The sequence below is a fragment of the Engraulis encrasicolus genome, chromosome 16 (assembly GCF_034702125.1).
Source record: "Engraulis encrasicolus isolate BLACKSEA-1 chromosome 16, IST_EnEncr_1.0, whole genome shotgun sequence".
In the NCBI taxonomy this organism is placed as follows: domain Eukaryota; kingdom Metazoa; phylum Chordata; class Actinopteri; order Clupeiformes; family Engraulidae; genus Engraulis; species Engraulis encrasicolus.
The window spans coordinates 32,449,454-32,465,097 of record NC_085872.1 but is presented as its reverse complement, the minus strand read 5'-3'; the positions used below and the strand labels follow the sequence as shown (position 1 = coordinate 32,465,097).

The following is a 15,644-nucleotide window of genomic DNA, read 5'->3' as shown; positions in this document are numbered from 1 at the left end:
TAATGAGCTAATGGAGTAATAGTATTGATATGCAATAACTATAATAATAACAATAATAATAATCAGGGCTCTAAATTAACACTGGCCAACCTGCCAAATGCTGGTGAAAAATCAGTTTGGCTGGTAAACAAGAAAGCTCACTAGCCACTTTGACTGATAGTGATTGTACATGTATGTGTGGCTACTACAATTTCACATCTACTAGCCAAATTGGCTATAGTGAAAAACGTTAATTTATAGCCCTGATAATGTTATATCAACCAAATAACTATAAGTACATTATACAATGTCTGTTCCAGTAAGCATATGAGGAGCTATTTGAAAGAGAACACCGTGTGATGTGAATGAAGAGGAGCAGTCTGATATGTCTAAGTCTGTTGGCACAGTCCAATCACTTGTTGTTATATCATTGTGTTTTTTTCCCTCTTGCTTTTGAGATTTTTTTTTACATTTGTGTATGGGACTGTATTCTGTCTTGTGACTCAGTCTCTTTGGTATGTCAAGTGTGACGTGTAAAAGACTATTGCACAGTTTAACTGTGTTATTATTACCACCCCTAATACGCAATGTCCTGCTGACTCCGTGGTAATACATGTTTTACAACAGTTGTGGCTGCCGTACTGGTCCGTCAAAAAAGCACAAAATTGAGTGTACTCATTTCTGTGGACCTGTTTATACCCTGTGAAATGTGTGTGTGTGTTTGTGTGTGTGTGTTTGTGTGTGCGAGCGTGCATGTGTGTTCTTGGTATGGGTTTGTATGTGTGTGTGTGTGTGTGTGTGTTGGTTGGGGTGGGGGAGAATTTGCATGTTTCTACTCAAAAGCTGTGCAGTATTGTGCAAAATGGGGCTTAAGCACAAAAAACACTCCCCCTCTTGTTCAAAGTGAAACGAGTGAATGTGAATGGTATCGTAAGCATGTGGTTGTGAGATGAAAGAAAATAGACAGAAAGAAAAATAACACTGAAGAGAGAGAACGGGGGAACAGAGAAGGATAGTGAGAGAAATAGAGGAATTTTCAGCCCCGTCCAGGCTGGTTGGAGCATCCATCAGTCAGTCTGTTTGCCAGAGATTGTTGCCCTGCAAGGCAAACAATAAGTGGCCCCCAGATTTGTGGATTTCAACCGCAGAAATCCTCTCTCTATTTCCCCCCATTGTGGTGGATGGACGGATGGATGGCCCCTCCTCAGGCTCACGGGAGGGTTTGTCCCGTTTTATTTATGTTCTCATTCGAGAGGATTACCCTCTTCCAGATAACCCCACCCACACAATGGTGGGCTTCATGGACAATCTCTGATGTTGCTCACTGACCAGGCCAGCCTAGCAATCGCTGTGCGTGTGTATGTGTGTGTGTGTGTGTGTGTGTGTGTGTGTGTGTGTGTGTGTGTGTGTGTGTGTGTATGCGTGCGTCTGATGTGTGTATAAATGTCCAAACCCATAGATAATAATGTGTACAGTAGCTGGATATATGTGACTAAAAGGCGTAGCTGGTCAACCTGTGGACTCTCATCTTTCTGGAGGTTACATGTGTGTCAGCTCAAAATTGGTAGAATCAGACTTTGCCACTAACACTCTATGCATCTCCTGGACAAAGGCATTCTTGGGGAGCAAGATCAAAAAAAGCCACAAAACGACTCTGGTGTCCTCCAACACCAGTCCTGTATACGGGGACTCCATCTGTTCTTGTATTCAGCACTGATGCAGCCCCTCTAATGGATTCATTTGTTCAGAAATACGCATCTTGATTGAGGTAAATGATCACGTAGATCTGTTAGTGATGAAATCATATTAAGGGGATAAAACGGATTAGCTATCTGTTCTGTCATTTTTGAATGTTTGTGTGTGTGTGTGTGTCTTTTCAATGGAAGAGCTAGGTCTATCTCTGTCTCTATGCACTTAAACACACAGAGACTCACCTTGGTACAGCTGATGAAAGGATCGAACAGGCTGCTGTGACTGATCATGTTGCATGTCTTTTGAAATACTATTTATAGCATTATTTGAATGCATTGCTGCTTTATGAGTTTGAGGCTCCATATTTTTGAAAAATGTTGGAAGATTATTTCAAATACAGTACTTGTTTATTTATACATGTATTTCTGATTCGTCTACGTGGAGCAACAAAGCACTTTCTTCTCTTGTTGCCGTGGCATTATCATGGACATTCATTACAAAGACCTGCATGTGTAATGAGTCATATGCCAAACATAAAATAATGCTGAAATGTTTTTTTTGTTTATGTTAATGTATTTTTTTTCTTGCTTTGAGGACAATTCAGGGTATCTTGCTATGTTGTCTAAGCTTTTGAGTAAACCTGAATTGCATCGCAATCACCAGGTTTCTTTTCTCCCTTTACTGACTGGGTGGGGATGTGGGGAGGGATATCTGGCACTTCAGTAACAGAAAAAGTCAACTGGATGACAAGTGTTCAGTTTCAGAAGCTCCCCTGTGTCTTCACTGTCGCTGTGGACAGTGACTGCCATCATGTGGTTGGTCTCTGTAATTGCGTCCTGAAATAAACTGAATGTGTTTGAATAGTGTGAGGTTCTTTTTTATCTGTGAAAATTGTTGGCATCTCTGCTTATTAATCAGTCACAAAATCTGAGTTGAATACTCAAAATAAAGAGAAGGTCACACAATCTGTCATATCGCTAGAATTTAATGTATAGAATCCATGTATTTATTTCATGTTACAAGTGAAGAAAATAACACATGGTGAAATTTACATGACTACATCTTATGTGTGTAATGAATGACAATTGACTATTGGTCAACACAACTCTGCATAATTCTGCTTGCTTTTCACAAATATTCTCCTTTCTCTTCACTTCGTCTCTGTATCCCTCCTTCGAAGTCAAGGATCTGTCCACCTCCCTTTATCACTTAAAACCCCTTATTCAGGTGTCACCAATGTGGTGCCCGCGGGTGCCAGGTAGCCCTCTAGGAGCTTCTGAGGTGCCCACCAAGGATGTTAATAGACAGTGATGACTACCAGATTTTAGTCACAGTTAATGCTTTTCTTAATTTAAATATGAAATTATTTATTCTTTATAACCTATAAGCAAAGTATCATTCAATAATAGTGTGATTTCAGAATGATGCCAAGACATCAGTAGAGGATTTTGAACAATGGTAGCCCTCAGTAGCCCTCGGTAGCCCTCACACCCATAAAGGTTGGGGACCCCTTAATTTCTCGCCAAGTCTATGGGCGAGTCACCCTGCCCATGAAGAGGGGGCAGTTGGCCTGGTCGCTCCACAGCACCAAGATGAAGGGCTGCATGGCAGAGAAGGAGGGAAAGGAGCGGGCGAAGGAGAGGGAGGTGGCTGCTGCTGCCTCCACGCCGATCTCGGACAGTGTCAGTGAGGCCCGGTGGTGGGCATCTGAGAGAGCCACGGGTAAGTCTGCCTGCTCGGGGAAGAGCCCGCACAAGTTGGGGTCAGTGGAGAGCCCTCCGAGTCCTGGAGAAAGAGCGCAGATAGAAAAACATACAAAAGATGACATGTAATTGATCCTTAGTCATGGGCACTATAAGTAGAGATGTACAGGATCCAAGATCCGGTTCCGGATCCGGCAGGATAATAGGGTTTTTCAGACTATCCGGATCCGGCAGGATCTTTAGAAGTGGATCCGGTATCCGGCAGTTACCTAAAAATAAGGATCTGGGGCATCTCCACTTTTTACGTAGCCTAGGCTTTTCAGTCTTTCAGAACCCCAATCGCTGCATGGAGTGAAAGCCCTTTGGAAGCGGCCGTTGAAGGCAGTGTGGCAGTACAACGTAATAAAAAGGGCCCACGTGTGCGAGTTGGCTATGTGTTTCAACCCTTTCGTAGGATCCGGTGTCCGGTTCCGGATCCGGCAGGATCTTAAGCAGTGGATCCGGTATCCGGCAGGATCCTAAAAATCAGGATCCGGTGCATCTCTACTTGTAAGGGTAGTAAGGGTAGTAAGGGTGTAAGGCGCTGGAGAGGGGGCTTGTAGTCCGAGGATTGTCAGATGGTTTCATTTTGTGCTCTGTTACTGTTTTCAGTCCGACCCAAACGGTGCCGGTGTCCCTTCCTGCACCAGTTATGATTGTAACTAAAGTGCTTACTTGCTAACCACTCACGTTCATATCAAGCTTTGAACTTTAACGTATGCGACTGTGTGTTACCCTGTTCCCGGAGAATTTTTTAAATTATTATTATTATTTTTTTTTTAGTCCACATCACTAACCAACTTTTTGTTTTCGAAAGCTCTCGCTTATGGCGTGAACATGCCAGGTAGATCCAAATTAGGTGCGGGAAAGGGCACCGTCAGTCGGCCTGAATGCACCTTGTGTGTCACAATGATAGCGTGACTTTCTTTCACTTTCAACTTCGGGGTGCTTGGCAGTTCTGGTGAACATGGAACAAATCAAAACAAAACGTAACACATAAACAAAACACAGGGAGACGGAGAGAGGGGGGAGATGACAAGACAAGAAAGAGAGGTAGGAAGAAAGAGAGGGAGAGAGTGTGTTGAACAGAGTGTGGGGAGAATTTACCTATGTCCCCAATGAGTCTATTCATGTCTGTCTCAATGTCCAGTTTGAGTTTCGGCAGGGTGACCTCTGCAGTAAGCGGGGTGACCTTGCTCATGTCCTTGGCCATTTTTGTCAACTCTGTGTCCGTCAGCCTCTCCTCCACAGCCTGCAGGGCCTTTAGGGAGGTGGTGAGCGGCAGCAGGATGAAGAGACGGTTTTTGCCAGTGAGAGGAAATGCTGCCACCTGCAGGACAATAGAGGGAATTGCCATGAATCCATTTATCGGAAAATCGAACATTGTGCGATCTGGTTCTTGATTGAGATTGGCTGATAGCCGTAAATGTAATGTAATGTAAATCGAGCGTAAACACACACCACTCCAACTGAAGATTCTATGCGCGTCTAAGACGGTCCCATCGCTGAGTTTTTGTAGCAAAGTGTGTGTCTGGCAGCGAGAGGAACGCGCACACGCCCAGTAGTGTTGCTGCGGTAACCAACCACTCCGCTTCGTGTCATGCCCCACTCCCCTTACCCATTAGAAATCGAACACAAACCCACTGCCTCTCGTGGCTTATTGCTTCAACCTATGATGGACTGGCAAACTTGCACTGAACATGGCTCACATCAGGCAGATAATTCAAGTATTGATAAACTTTTGGTAGACTACCAGCACTATATTTTTGTCCAGTTATGCATTACGCACCAATTCACATAGTTAAAGACATCAGCTTGCAGTATGGACACTGACCTGGGCATTGAGGCTACTGAAGAACTGCATAGAAAGTTTATACTTGGCTCCATAAAGAGTTGGGACAGTGACCATGTCTCCGTCTAATGTGGTGAAACTGGCAGGACGACTGTTTCCGTCAAACTTCAACTTCCATTTTCCTGCAACAGTAACAGAAAGGTACTGCATTAAATGTGTATCAGGGAGTAACTGCTGCAAATAATAAAAAAGGGCAAAAACATTTTGCAAGTGCATTGTGTAAGTGCATTGTAAAAAACACAAACGGAGAGGGCACTGACCAACAAAGTATACCGCATTGATTAAGATCAGCTGATCTAAGGGATCTACTGAGTCGAGTAATTTGGGGATTTTATTTCTTGTCTTCTGTGCCACCCAGCTGTTGATCATGTCAAGATTTTTTTCAACATCGTCACTTAGTGTTGTTGGTGCAGCCTCATAGAACTCCATGGACTGGTTGATGAAAGCCTCACTCAAATTTTGCTCTAAAGGGAAACAAAGATGTGTTCATTTAAGAATTAATTCAAAACAAAAACAGGCTATTCATGTTGAGGTCCAGCATGATGTTCAGCTCACATTTAATATTCCTGTGATTAACACATTTGATACAAGCAGTCATTTGTACTTTTCTGTCAAATTTCTTGTATGGTTTATGTAGCAGAGGTGCATGTACATAAATGACATGCAATGGACATGCAAGTCTTAAATCAGACACATTTTAAATTCAGATGGAAAAGGTATAATTTTTATTCAAGATGAAAGATGATCTGTTCCAATAATTGACCAATATATCTAGGCCTACTGCCTTAATAGACCTCTACAATGAAAATAATATGCACATGTACAGTGTTTTAACAGAAACCTGCACTGTAGAAGATATGGGAGGCCATATCCAAAGACCCCTGGGTTTCCTCCCTCAGAACTTTCATGGCCTTGTGTGAACATGAGAAACCTCGAGGGAGACACAGGGCATCCTCCATCAGTGTCCTTGTCTCATTACGAGCACCTGAGAGAGAGAGAGAGAGAGAGAGAGAGAGAGAGAGAGAGAGAGAGAGAGAGACAGAGACAGAGACAGAGCACAAGGGACACTGAAGGCATGTAATTGGCACCTTGAGTAAGTAGACGCATCGGACACTTCACTGGCCTGGTGACCTGGATCTCACTTAGTGCATAATTTCTATGAAGCCTAAAACTATGGTTCCGCCATTTAACATACCCAATCCTACTTGGTCTCATTCTTGGACGTTTTGGCAAACTCACCAATTCATTCCTGACAACAAGTGTTGATAAGGAAGACCATTTCTTTTTTTCTATTATTATTATTATTTTCGTCTTTTTCGACTTTATTTGATACGACAGTGTGAGAGGTGGACAGGAAGTGGAATTGAGAGAGAGACGGGGAGGGGTTGGCAAAGGACCCGGGCCGGGAATTGAACCTGGGTCAGCCGCATAGCAAGCGAGTGCCCTACCGGTTGGCCACGGCAGGGCCAAGGAAGAACATTTCTACATGGTGTGCTAAAGAAAAGAGTGAAGAAAGTGCTTAACATAAAAACACAATATTTACGCCTTCATAGCTTTTTTTTCAAACATTAAAATGGATAATTCTTCGGTATGTGGTACAGTATATGTAGATCAGGTATACGGCAGCTCAGATGTTAAATGCTATATATCTACTGATGCCAATTTCTAAATGAACATGTTTATCAACAACCTTTAAATATTTAGCTTTATAATATACAACCCTGGAATAATACTTGATAAGACTTCACTGCCATAACTAAACTACTGCAACATTACACAGGGCCTTTAGTAATGCATTACGACTTGGTCACTGCCATTCTGATAACAGCTTATTTATTACAGGCAGCTTGACTTAAGAGTGTAAGTCTTGAGTATTGCAACCGTTTCGTAACATTACTGTGATACATGTAAAAGGCTTTCAGTGGGCCTCCAGTTGGCTATGCTGTTTTTTCCTCTTTTTGGTGCACCAACATGTGTCTAGTCTAGTGGCTGTTGTCCCAAGATGATAGTTACTTCTTCAAAGTTATGCGAAATGGGATGTAGGCCATTTTACATTCATTTTACATTTGATAAAACAATTGTTGTTGGTGTACTATCTTGGCTGGCATGTTTACAGTTACTTATATAACGGTTTAAAACTTTAAATGTTACACTCTTTCACCCAACTGAACATTGAAAGCACAGATTACAATGAATGTGGTGAATATACTTCTTCTACCATGACCCCCAATGGGCCCCCAAGGCACAATTCTGCTTAGGACCCTACAGGCTGGTAGAATAGCATCATATTTAGCCTTGTCATCGAACATAGGCCTCCCTCAGTAAACCGTTTGGTAGGCAAAACATCTGGTCAAGGGAATCTGAAGCTTTTGGTGAATAACCTGTTGAAAGCAGGGACAGCCATGGGTTAGAGTGCTGGTCTTTAGATCAGAGGGTTGCAGATTCAAATCCCACCTTCACCAGCACCTTTATCCATGGCTGAAGTGCCCTTGAGCTAGGCACCTAACCCCCACATTGCTCCAGGGCCTGTAACAAATACCTGTATCTAAATAACTGTAAGTCGCTTTGGATAAAAAAAGTCCGACAGGCGGACAACAGATGCGTCTGTCTATGCCCGTTCTGAACCTTTTTTGCCCAAATGCCCCCTTGGCCTCCTCATAACCTGTCAAGGCAATTTATCAATAAGCCTACCATGTACTGTATAAGCCTGGATTTGAAAAAGTACCAACAGTTTCAACAGTGTTGGGCAATTTACTGAAAAACTGTAATGCATTGCTGATTACATGTTACTGTCTTTTCAAAATAATCCCTTACACTACATTTAGCAATGTGGGGACCTAAGGCGAATTTAGCTAGGGGGGCCATCGGTCCATCCCATATCAAATTTTTTTTTAACATAAAATCTCTATTTTTGTTAGGCTTTTTTTTTTTTTTTAATCACGATTTTTTATTTAAAAAAAAATAATAATTACAAACATAAAAAACAGGCAAACATTACAACCCTTTCTGGACAGATTTCAATGTATAGGCTATTTGCAATTTTGCATATAGCAACAAAAATGTGAAATTCTCTTTTCACTTTAATATGAGAGCAGTGATGTCCCCCCCTCACTGAAGTGTTATTTCATGTGTGTGCATGATGCTGTCACCTATTTGAAGTGACGTTGATGTTGGATTTCATGGAATACTTTTAAATGCCGCTTTGGGAAGAAAACAGAGTAGGCGACAGGTGAACTGTCTTTCTGTCAAAACAGTGGTTTGCAGGCGTTTGCATGATGCTGTCACCTATTTGAAGTGACGTTGATGTTGGATTTCATGGAATACTTTTAAATGCCGCTTTGGGAAGAAAACAGAGTAGGCGACAGGTGAACTGTCTTTCTGTCAAAACAGTGGTTTGCAGGCGTTTGCGTTTTCACGTGGATATTGTCTTCGTGGACCGTAACAGACAAACCGTAAGTTCCATAAACTAATCAATGAGACATTGGCTACGTGTACATGATGTTTTTAAGTCCGATTTAATAAATGCGATTTAAATAGATCGGATTAAGAGTTATTTTGCGATGTGTATACATGGCACTTTCACTTAAATGCGATTAAACGTCTGGGGAAAATAGAGCATTGCGATTGGACTGAGGACGCACGTGCTGAGCGAGCCAAATAAGGCACGGGGGTGTGGTTCAATGCCACCGAGATGCAGGTCATCTTCCCCACAAAAATCGTTGCCTCAGGCGGACTGAAATCACAACATTTCCCCCTTTCTCCCTGGATCATTTACAATGCTACATTAGCTACCCTGTTAGCATAGAAAAACGAGTGGTCAAATGGTAATGTGGAGTAACTTTGTTGTGCTTCATTACTTCGTGGGGCACTTTTACATCAATATATGGAAGCCACAACATTTATAGTCGCTTAGGGACTTTAAATTAAGCAAAACTTTCATGTGAAAATCAATAGGAAGTGCCGCCATGTTTTTATCACTGGCAAAGAGCACGGTCTCTTGACCATAGATTTGTACATAGGAAACGCTATCTGCAAATGTCTCATGCCTTCCTATTTCATGGCACACATGGATGGAATATGCATACAGACTTCTGTGCTTCTGCAGTTGTGTCAGATAATGCAATCAATCAGCTGCGTAGCCGGTTTGCTAACCATTATGGTAGACGTTTGCACGCATGAGCTCCAGGCCAAAACTGAGCGACTGCCACCTTGTGGACACAAGAGGGAATCACAAGAGGGAATCACAATTCAGAAACGCATCACGGGAGGGCGGACGGACGGACGGACGGACGGACGGACGGACGGACGGACGGACGGACACCAAAGCCTCTTATAGAGATGCGTGGGACGCATCTAAAAAGTGTAATGTAATGTAATATAATGTACTTGTAATGTAAAAGTACTGAGCAAGTCTTATAATTAAGAGCTCACGCTTACATTCAACATTCAAAGGGTTGGGGTTGGGAAGTAGTTACAGCCACTGTAGAGTAAGAGATGTGTAACTCCAACCTGTTACACCATTACTGTAGATTTTTTGCTGTCCACCGCGTCAGCAGTTGAACAAAATTATACTGTTAAACTTCACGAGATGAAATTCAGTGTCTGTCTTTCACTGCTTACCCAATAGCAGATGAGAGAGCACTCCAGCAATGCTGACAGGTGAATACAGTATGTTCTCTTTGGGAATAGCTCTACGGAGATGGGAGTAGAGCTTGGTGGCGAAGTCAGTCAGAGATTCACTCATCACGGCTGCTGCTGTTCGACTTTTGTCATCCTCACACTGTTCCCATGCACCAGTGTGGCCAAAGCAGCGAGGAAGTGGTGGAGCTGTATCATGACAAAGGCAAAACAGTTTTACATGGATTCAATAATACGCTATGATGCAGCCCCCAAAATGAATGTCTGAGAAGTCTTTACCTTCGACTATCAGTTCCACCATATACTTTCCACCTTCGAACTGGCAGTGGTACATGCCACTGTCTTGCATTTTGGTGTCAAATATGTTTATAGACAAATCTTCATTGGGTCTGGCCCAATATACTCCGTGCGATGGCTCATCATCATTCTTATCTTGAGTCAAAGGCTGTAGAGGCTCCAGAGCTCTCTCTTTTGTGTCCCTGGCCCAGACATCCTTTTTTGTCAAGGTTGCACTCAAGGGAGGTGAGCAGGGGAGGTTCGCAACTTTTCCTTCAGTCACTGTAATGACTCCCCACGCTTTGATGTTGATTTTGGTATCTAAAAAAGAACTCAAACAATACAATGGTAATAGACAATATTGGGACATACCAGGGCTACTAAAACATGTGTTGGGAATAGCACATAAGACTGAAAGCCATATTGCATGTTAACAAGGTTAATATCCCAGTTTTCCAAGTTTATGTTCAACTACCATGCATCACTATGTGTCACTACAAGCATAAATTCACCAAATCCATTTTTTTGTTTAACTTGAGCTCTGTGTTGTAAGTAGTGTATTGATACGTATATAACTGAACACTTCTGCTTACAATAAAAATATACCATGGGGAAAATATCAGGGCTGAGAATACAAAAATTGTTTGAATTATTTGTTTTGCTCAAAATGGCCATGTGATTGATACATTAAACATTACGAATGAAACTCACCCACGCTCACGTTGTAAGCTCTGCTCATTCTTACTCGACGATTATCAATGTCTTTATTTTCAGTTACACACTCATACTCCCCCTCATCAGATATCTGGATATTTTGCTTTTCGAATGCTGGTTTTGTTCCTACTTGAGATTCTGACACTGAAGCCCTGGACCTAAAGGTCCATTTGAAAGTGGCCATGTCATTGTTGGCATCAACACAGTTGAGGATAAGGCCACATCCTTCAGGGACAATCACATCAGTGGAGAGGGCGAATGCAAACTGAATAAAAATTAAACAAAAGCCAGGAAATTTGTTATACAGTGTATCACAGAAATGAGCACACCCCTCACATTCCTGCAGATTTCTAGTACAACTTTTCATGAGACAACATTAAAGAAAGTTCACTTTGACAATGAAAAGTAGCCGGTGTACAACTCTTTAACTCATTCAGTGCCAGCCATTTTCAAATTCAGACCGGGGGGTTGCCAGGCTTTTTTCGACGTTTGAGTGATTTTTCAAGAGACATAAAAAATTGAGTTCTTTGTCCATGTGAACAACAAACATACCAGATCAACGTGTTAGGCCCCACCCCCCATACAAAAACGCAATTGACTTGATATCAAGTCTTTGGCACTGTGACATACATTCTGAAAAGACTCGTTTTCAAGTCCATGGCACTCAAAGAGCTAAATTTATTCACCAAGGCACTCCAAGAAGTGTAGTTAAAATGTCTATTATAATGACATGTCCACTAAGGACTTTTTAAAATTGCCTAGGCGTAGCGGCGATTGGGCCTTCTTCATTATAGTAAAGACATTGTAACTACACCTCTTTGAGAGCCTTGGTGAAGAAAAGTTTTTTTCCTTTCAACTAACTTTGGACAAACAAATACCTTGTACCAAAGAGCACCCGCAAGAAAATTTTTTCCCCCATTTCTCTTAAGGGATTGAGCACGCCTCTGACTTGCAACAATTGTTTCAATTTATTGTTCACTCAAAATAATTCAAAATACAGCCATTAATGTGTCAACAAAAGTGAGTACACCCCATGTTAAAATTCCATAGGGAGAATCATGGACTGCTTCAGCAGTCAGTACATGTTGAAATGCAGCTTCCCAATGTTGATGCCATTCATGCAGCCCCAAACCACTACCCGCTACCATGCTTGAGAGTAAGCATGGGACAAATGTTTTTGTACTACTCACTTGACTACCACTACACATGCCTAACACCATCTAAAACAAAATTGCATTGCATATTGCAAATTGCAAATTTCTAAACAATTGGTCACGTCAGTTGGATGAAGCACAGCAAACGGACGCCAACCACAGTGTGTAGTGGCACATAACGTTGCCTCAGACATAGAGAATGCTACAGTGTTGAGTCCCAACCCACCCACTCAAGCAGCTAGATCTCCAGTGGACAGGAAAATGGCTGGGTGCAAACCACAGGTGAAATGGCCTGGTGGCGGCTGAAAAGGAGCTACATTGGGAAGCATACAGTTTGGCCTCTTGCCCCGGGTGCTCTGGCCTCTCACGATCTATGAGGTGCCCTTCTCAGCTGTGGAGAGGAAGGAGAAGGACCCATGCACCCTCACTTCCACCTGCTTCTATGGCAGGGGTGGGGCAACTTTTTCGTTTGTGGGGCCACTTCTAATTCCTCCAAGGGCCGGGGCGCGCTCATTTACCCCCAGCAAGCTCAAGAACATGGGAGTCGGAGGCCAAGGCCTGCGTCACTCCATTGAGGCGCTGTTAAAAGCAGCGGAAGTTATCAGCCACTGGCTTTGGATGAAACACAAAGACACATGCTGGGGTACTTCGCAGACGCCTAGGGTTATGCTTGAGCCTTCCGGAGGCGTTGTGGGCTTAAATCAACGAAAAGATAATTCCACCTCGTCCTGTGCTTCTTCAATCAACATAACATAGTGTAGCACAACAAGCAAACATTACTTGAGAATGAGTACAGCAAGCAAACACTATTTGAATAACTTGAATGGAGGAGGTGGGGCATGCAATTAATAACTAACTGTATTTGAATACTAACAGTGTGCTGTGTGCAACTGCCCCACCACATCTTTTGGTAGCACACAGGTTGGCTGTCTTTCAGACTAATCTCATCAGTTTACCCCATTTTTCAACCACTTTTGACACCATCTTTCATAAACTTTTTACCTTCATCAGGAACAGGAGAGAGATGTGGGCCAGCATCCCCGAGTGACTCATCTGTAGACATGATTGCAGAGCACGAAGGGAGAAAATCAATAGGACAACTGCATACTCACTGACAATACATCAGGCAAATTCATGACTCTAAAGCTGGGCTTACACTGTGCGACTTTTGCCCCGATTTGGCACTCGCACGACTTTTTGGGAGTCGGGCCGATTTCTTGCTCAATCGCAGGTCAATCGTGAGTCTCGCATCGTGCAGTGTACATGGGGTACAAGCGATTTCGCCTCAAGATCGTGCAATCGCAGGGTCGCAAGAAAACGAAAACAGTTTGAAATCCTGGTCATGGCTCGCACAGTTAAAGCAGTGCTACGACCCGATTTGACACTTCACATGCACAAATTAATAGGGCCGTGCGATTAGCTGTTGAGCGCGACCTCATCTCCACCTCAGGTGCGTATGTTCCCTCCTCTGCAGACCGGGGGTGCGTTCCAATATGCAACCTTGCGTCCTCCACTTGTGCTTGTGACCTTGTACCAGGAATATGTCATGATGACATCACTGACAACAGCATTATATTTCAATATCTCGCAAAAGCTCATTTGTAAAGTCATTTTCTCATTTGTAAACTGGATGGTGAATGAAGAATTGTCCCCCAAAAATTGTTTTGGCTAGGCTGACAGCGGGGAAACTTAATTGTTTTCTCCATGGAGGAGGGGCCAGAAGGCAGGGCGAGGCCACAAGCACAAGTGGAGGACACAAGGTAACATATTGGAATGCACCCCAGGAAAACATGCCTGTCGCGTCGCAAAGTGGAAGCATTTGGCTCGCATCCGACTGTCGGCTCGTATAGTGTGAGGACGTGAGTCGTGAGATGTGAACTTACTTAGTTAGTGACATTCCATCATCGTGCAGTGTGAGCAGGAGCTTAATACCCACGAGTGAAAATATTGCAGTGTATGCCCGGCTTAAGACATTGAGAGTGACTTTCTTCTTGATAAAAGAGGCATTAGACCTAATCTAAGAGATGGCAGACTAAACAGTAGGCTAAATTAAATCCTAATCGCATGCTTTCAGGTTCAAATAGGATATAAGAAGTCCCCATGCTCAGCTCTTACATTGTACAATAACAGAATAAAACAGTAATACTGCACTTAAAAAAGAAATCATCATACTCACACGTCTTTTCTCCTCCAGTTTCATCTTTGACCAGTGATTTAATGTGCTTTTAAAACCATAGGTTATGGCTTGAATGGTTAATGCCGTATGTGTTGCCTGAGTCTTAACCGCTCTGTGTGGACCTGTGATCACTGTGTTTGTTGGTTTAGAGGAATGTGCATGTTTGCTCAGAGCACATTGGAGGATGCCCTGCTGATTTACAGAAAATCACATGGGAGAGAATTTGGCAAAAGAGAGACTGTTAGAGAGGGTTGGTGACTTCCAAACGAGTACCAACACAACTGCATGTTAGACTAGATTACCCTCAAAATGTTTACCCGTGTGCTTTCCTCCATTAGGCTACTCATGCTTTAATCAAAAGGTGATGTGTTGTTAAGTCAACTTATCCTTTTTGGCGAATATCATTCAAGTTAGTCAGAAAACAATGAACATAAAATGAGCTAATCATGGATTTTGCAAGACCCTGCTAGCCTATTTGGGGCACTGCCAACCATTTCCGAATCACCAGTGTGCATATTATGTAAACAAGACTTAAGGTTCAGAGACCAGAATTTAGGCCTGTTTACAAGTAAAACTGGATTCCAAAAAGTTGGGACACTTGCTATTTTGTGAATGAGAATAAAGCAAAATTAACGTTTTGAAGGAAATGTGTACACATTCAAAATTTGACCCATGCAACAAATCTCAAAAAAGTTGTGACAGGGAACTAACATGCTTTATTATATGGTGTGACGTCATCGGTCGAATGCTCCATTCATTTCAACGGGGCTCCCCAACGTTTGCACGTCTGTTATTTTTCGATAACGGACGGGTTGGTCTATAACAGACCGCTGTCAATGGCAACAAGACTTTTCACTGCTAAAGCGACTTTTCAACAAGACTCTAATCAGCTGCTGTGATAGACTACACCTGTTGTCCTGGCTACCTAGCTGTTGCCTAGCGGTGTTCCACAACGGCACTGTTTTGTTTTGCGCAGCAACAATCTTAACATTAAATAGGTCTAAAGAAATGTCCCCGCCATGTGTGAATCATTTAAGTATATCCATATAATAAGCGGGTTCACTTTCGGCGAGTCGGTCGCTTTGTGGAATAGCAGCACTTCAGAGAGAACAAGACCCCTCCGCTCCGCGTCGGGGTCTAAAGATTCTCTCTGTCGTGCTGTTATTCCACGGTAGCGACCTTCTCGCCGAACGTTAACCCTTACGTAATAGTTGGATAATGCTAAAATACTAACACAAAGACGAGCATCTTAAAATGAACCATTGATAAATCATGCACCCTCTGGGCTACACAGATGAATCAATCAAATTGATTTAGTGGTCAGTTTGCAAGACAGCATATGTGATGGCATGGATGCAGTGGTACCTTGGACATGGCCCTCTTACTCAAATGAAGAGCTCAAATGTGCATTTTGTATCCGC

The 15,644-nt window shown here is 42.8% G+C and overlaps 1 protein-coding gene across 1 annotated transcript; it reads right to left on the bottom strand.

Annotated features, from left to right (window-relative positions):
* Positions 1–2,640: 2,640 nt before the first annotated feature.
* serping1 (serpin peptidase inhibitor, clade G (C1 inhibitor), member 1) lies at positions 2,641–14,365 on the bottom strand. Its single transcript, XM_063219403.1, has 10 exons — positions 14,224–14,365; positions 13,050–13,100; positions 10,891–11,158; positions 10,183–10,500; positions 9,886–10,092; positions 6,107–6,250; positions 5,526–5,729; positions 5,248–5,387; positions 4,521–4,743; positions 2,641–3,456 (listed from the first exon to the last, which is right to left on the bottom strand). The coding sequence occupies exons 1-10, from the start codon at positions 14,245–14,247 to the stop codon at positions 3,200–3,202; spliced, it is 1,836 nt and encodes a 611-aa protein (XP_063075473.1). The 5' UTR covers positions 14,248–14,365; the 3' UTR covers positions 2,641–3,199.
* Between the last annotated feature and the right edge of the window lie 1,279 nt (positions 14,366–15,644).

Bases quoted from the DNA above. Each gene is read 5' to 3' on its own strand.
- serping1 (XM_063219403.1), bottom strand. From the start codon at position 14,247: ATGAAACTGGAGGAGAAAAGACGT. The intron at 10,501-10,890 runs GTGAGTTTCATT...GTTCTTTTTTAG, and splicing joins AGCTTACAACGTGAGCGTGG to ATACCAAAATCAACATCAAA. The intron at 5,388-5,525 runs GTCAGTGCCCTC...TTACTGTTGCAG, and splicing joins CAATGCGGTATACTTTGTTG to GAAAATGGAAGTTGAAGTTT.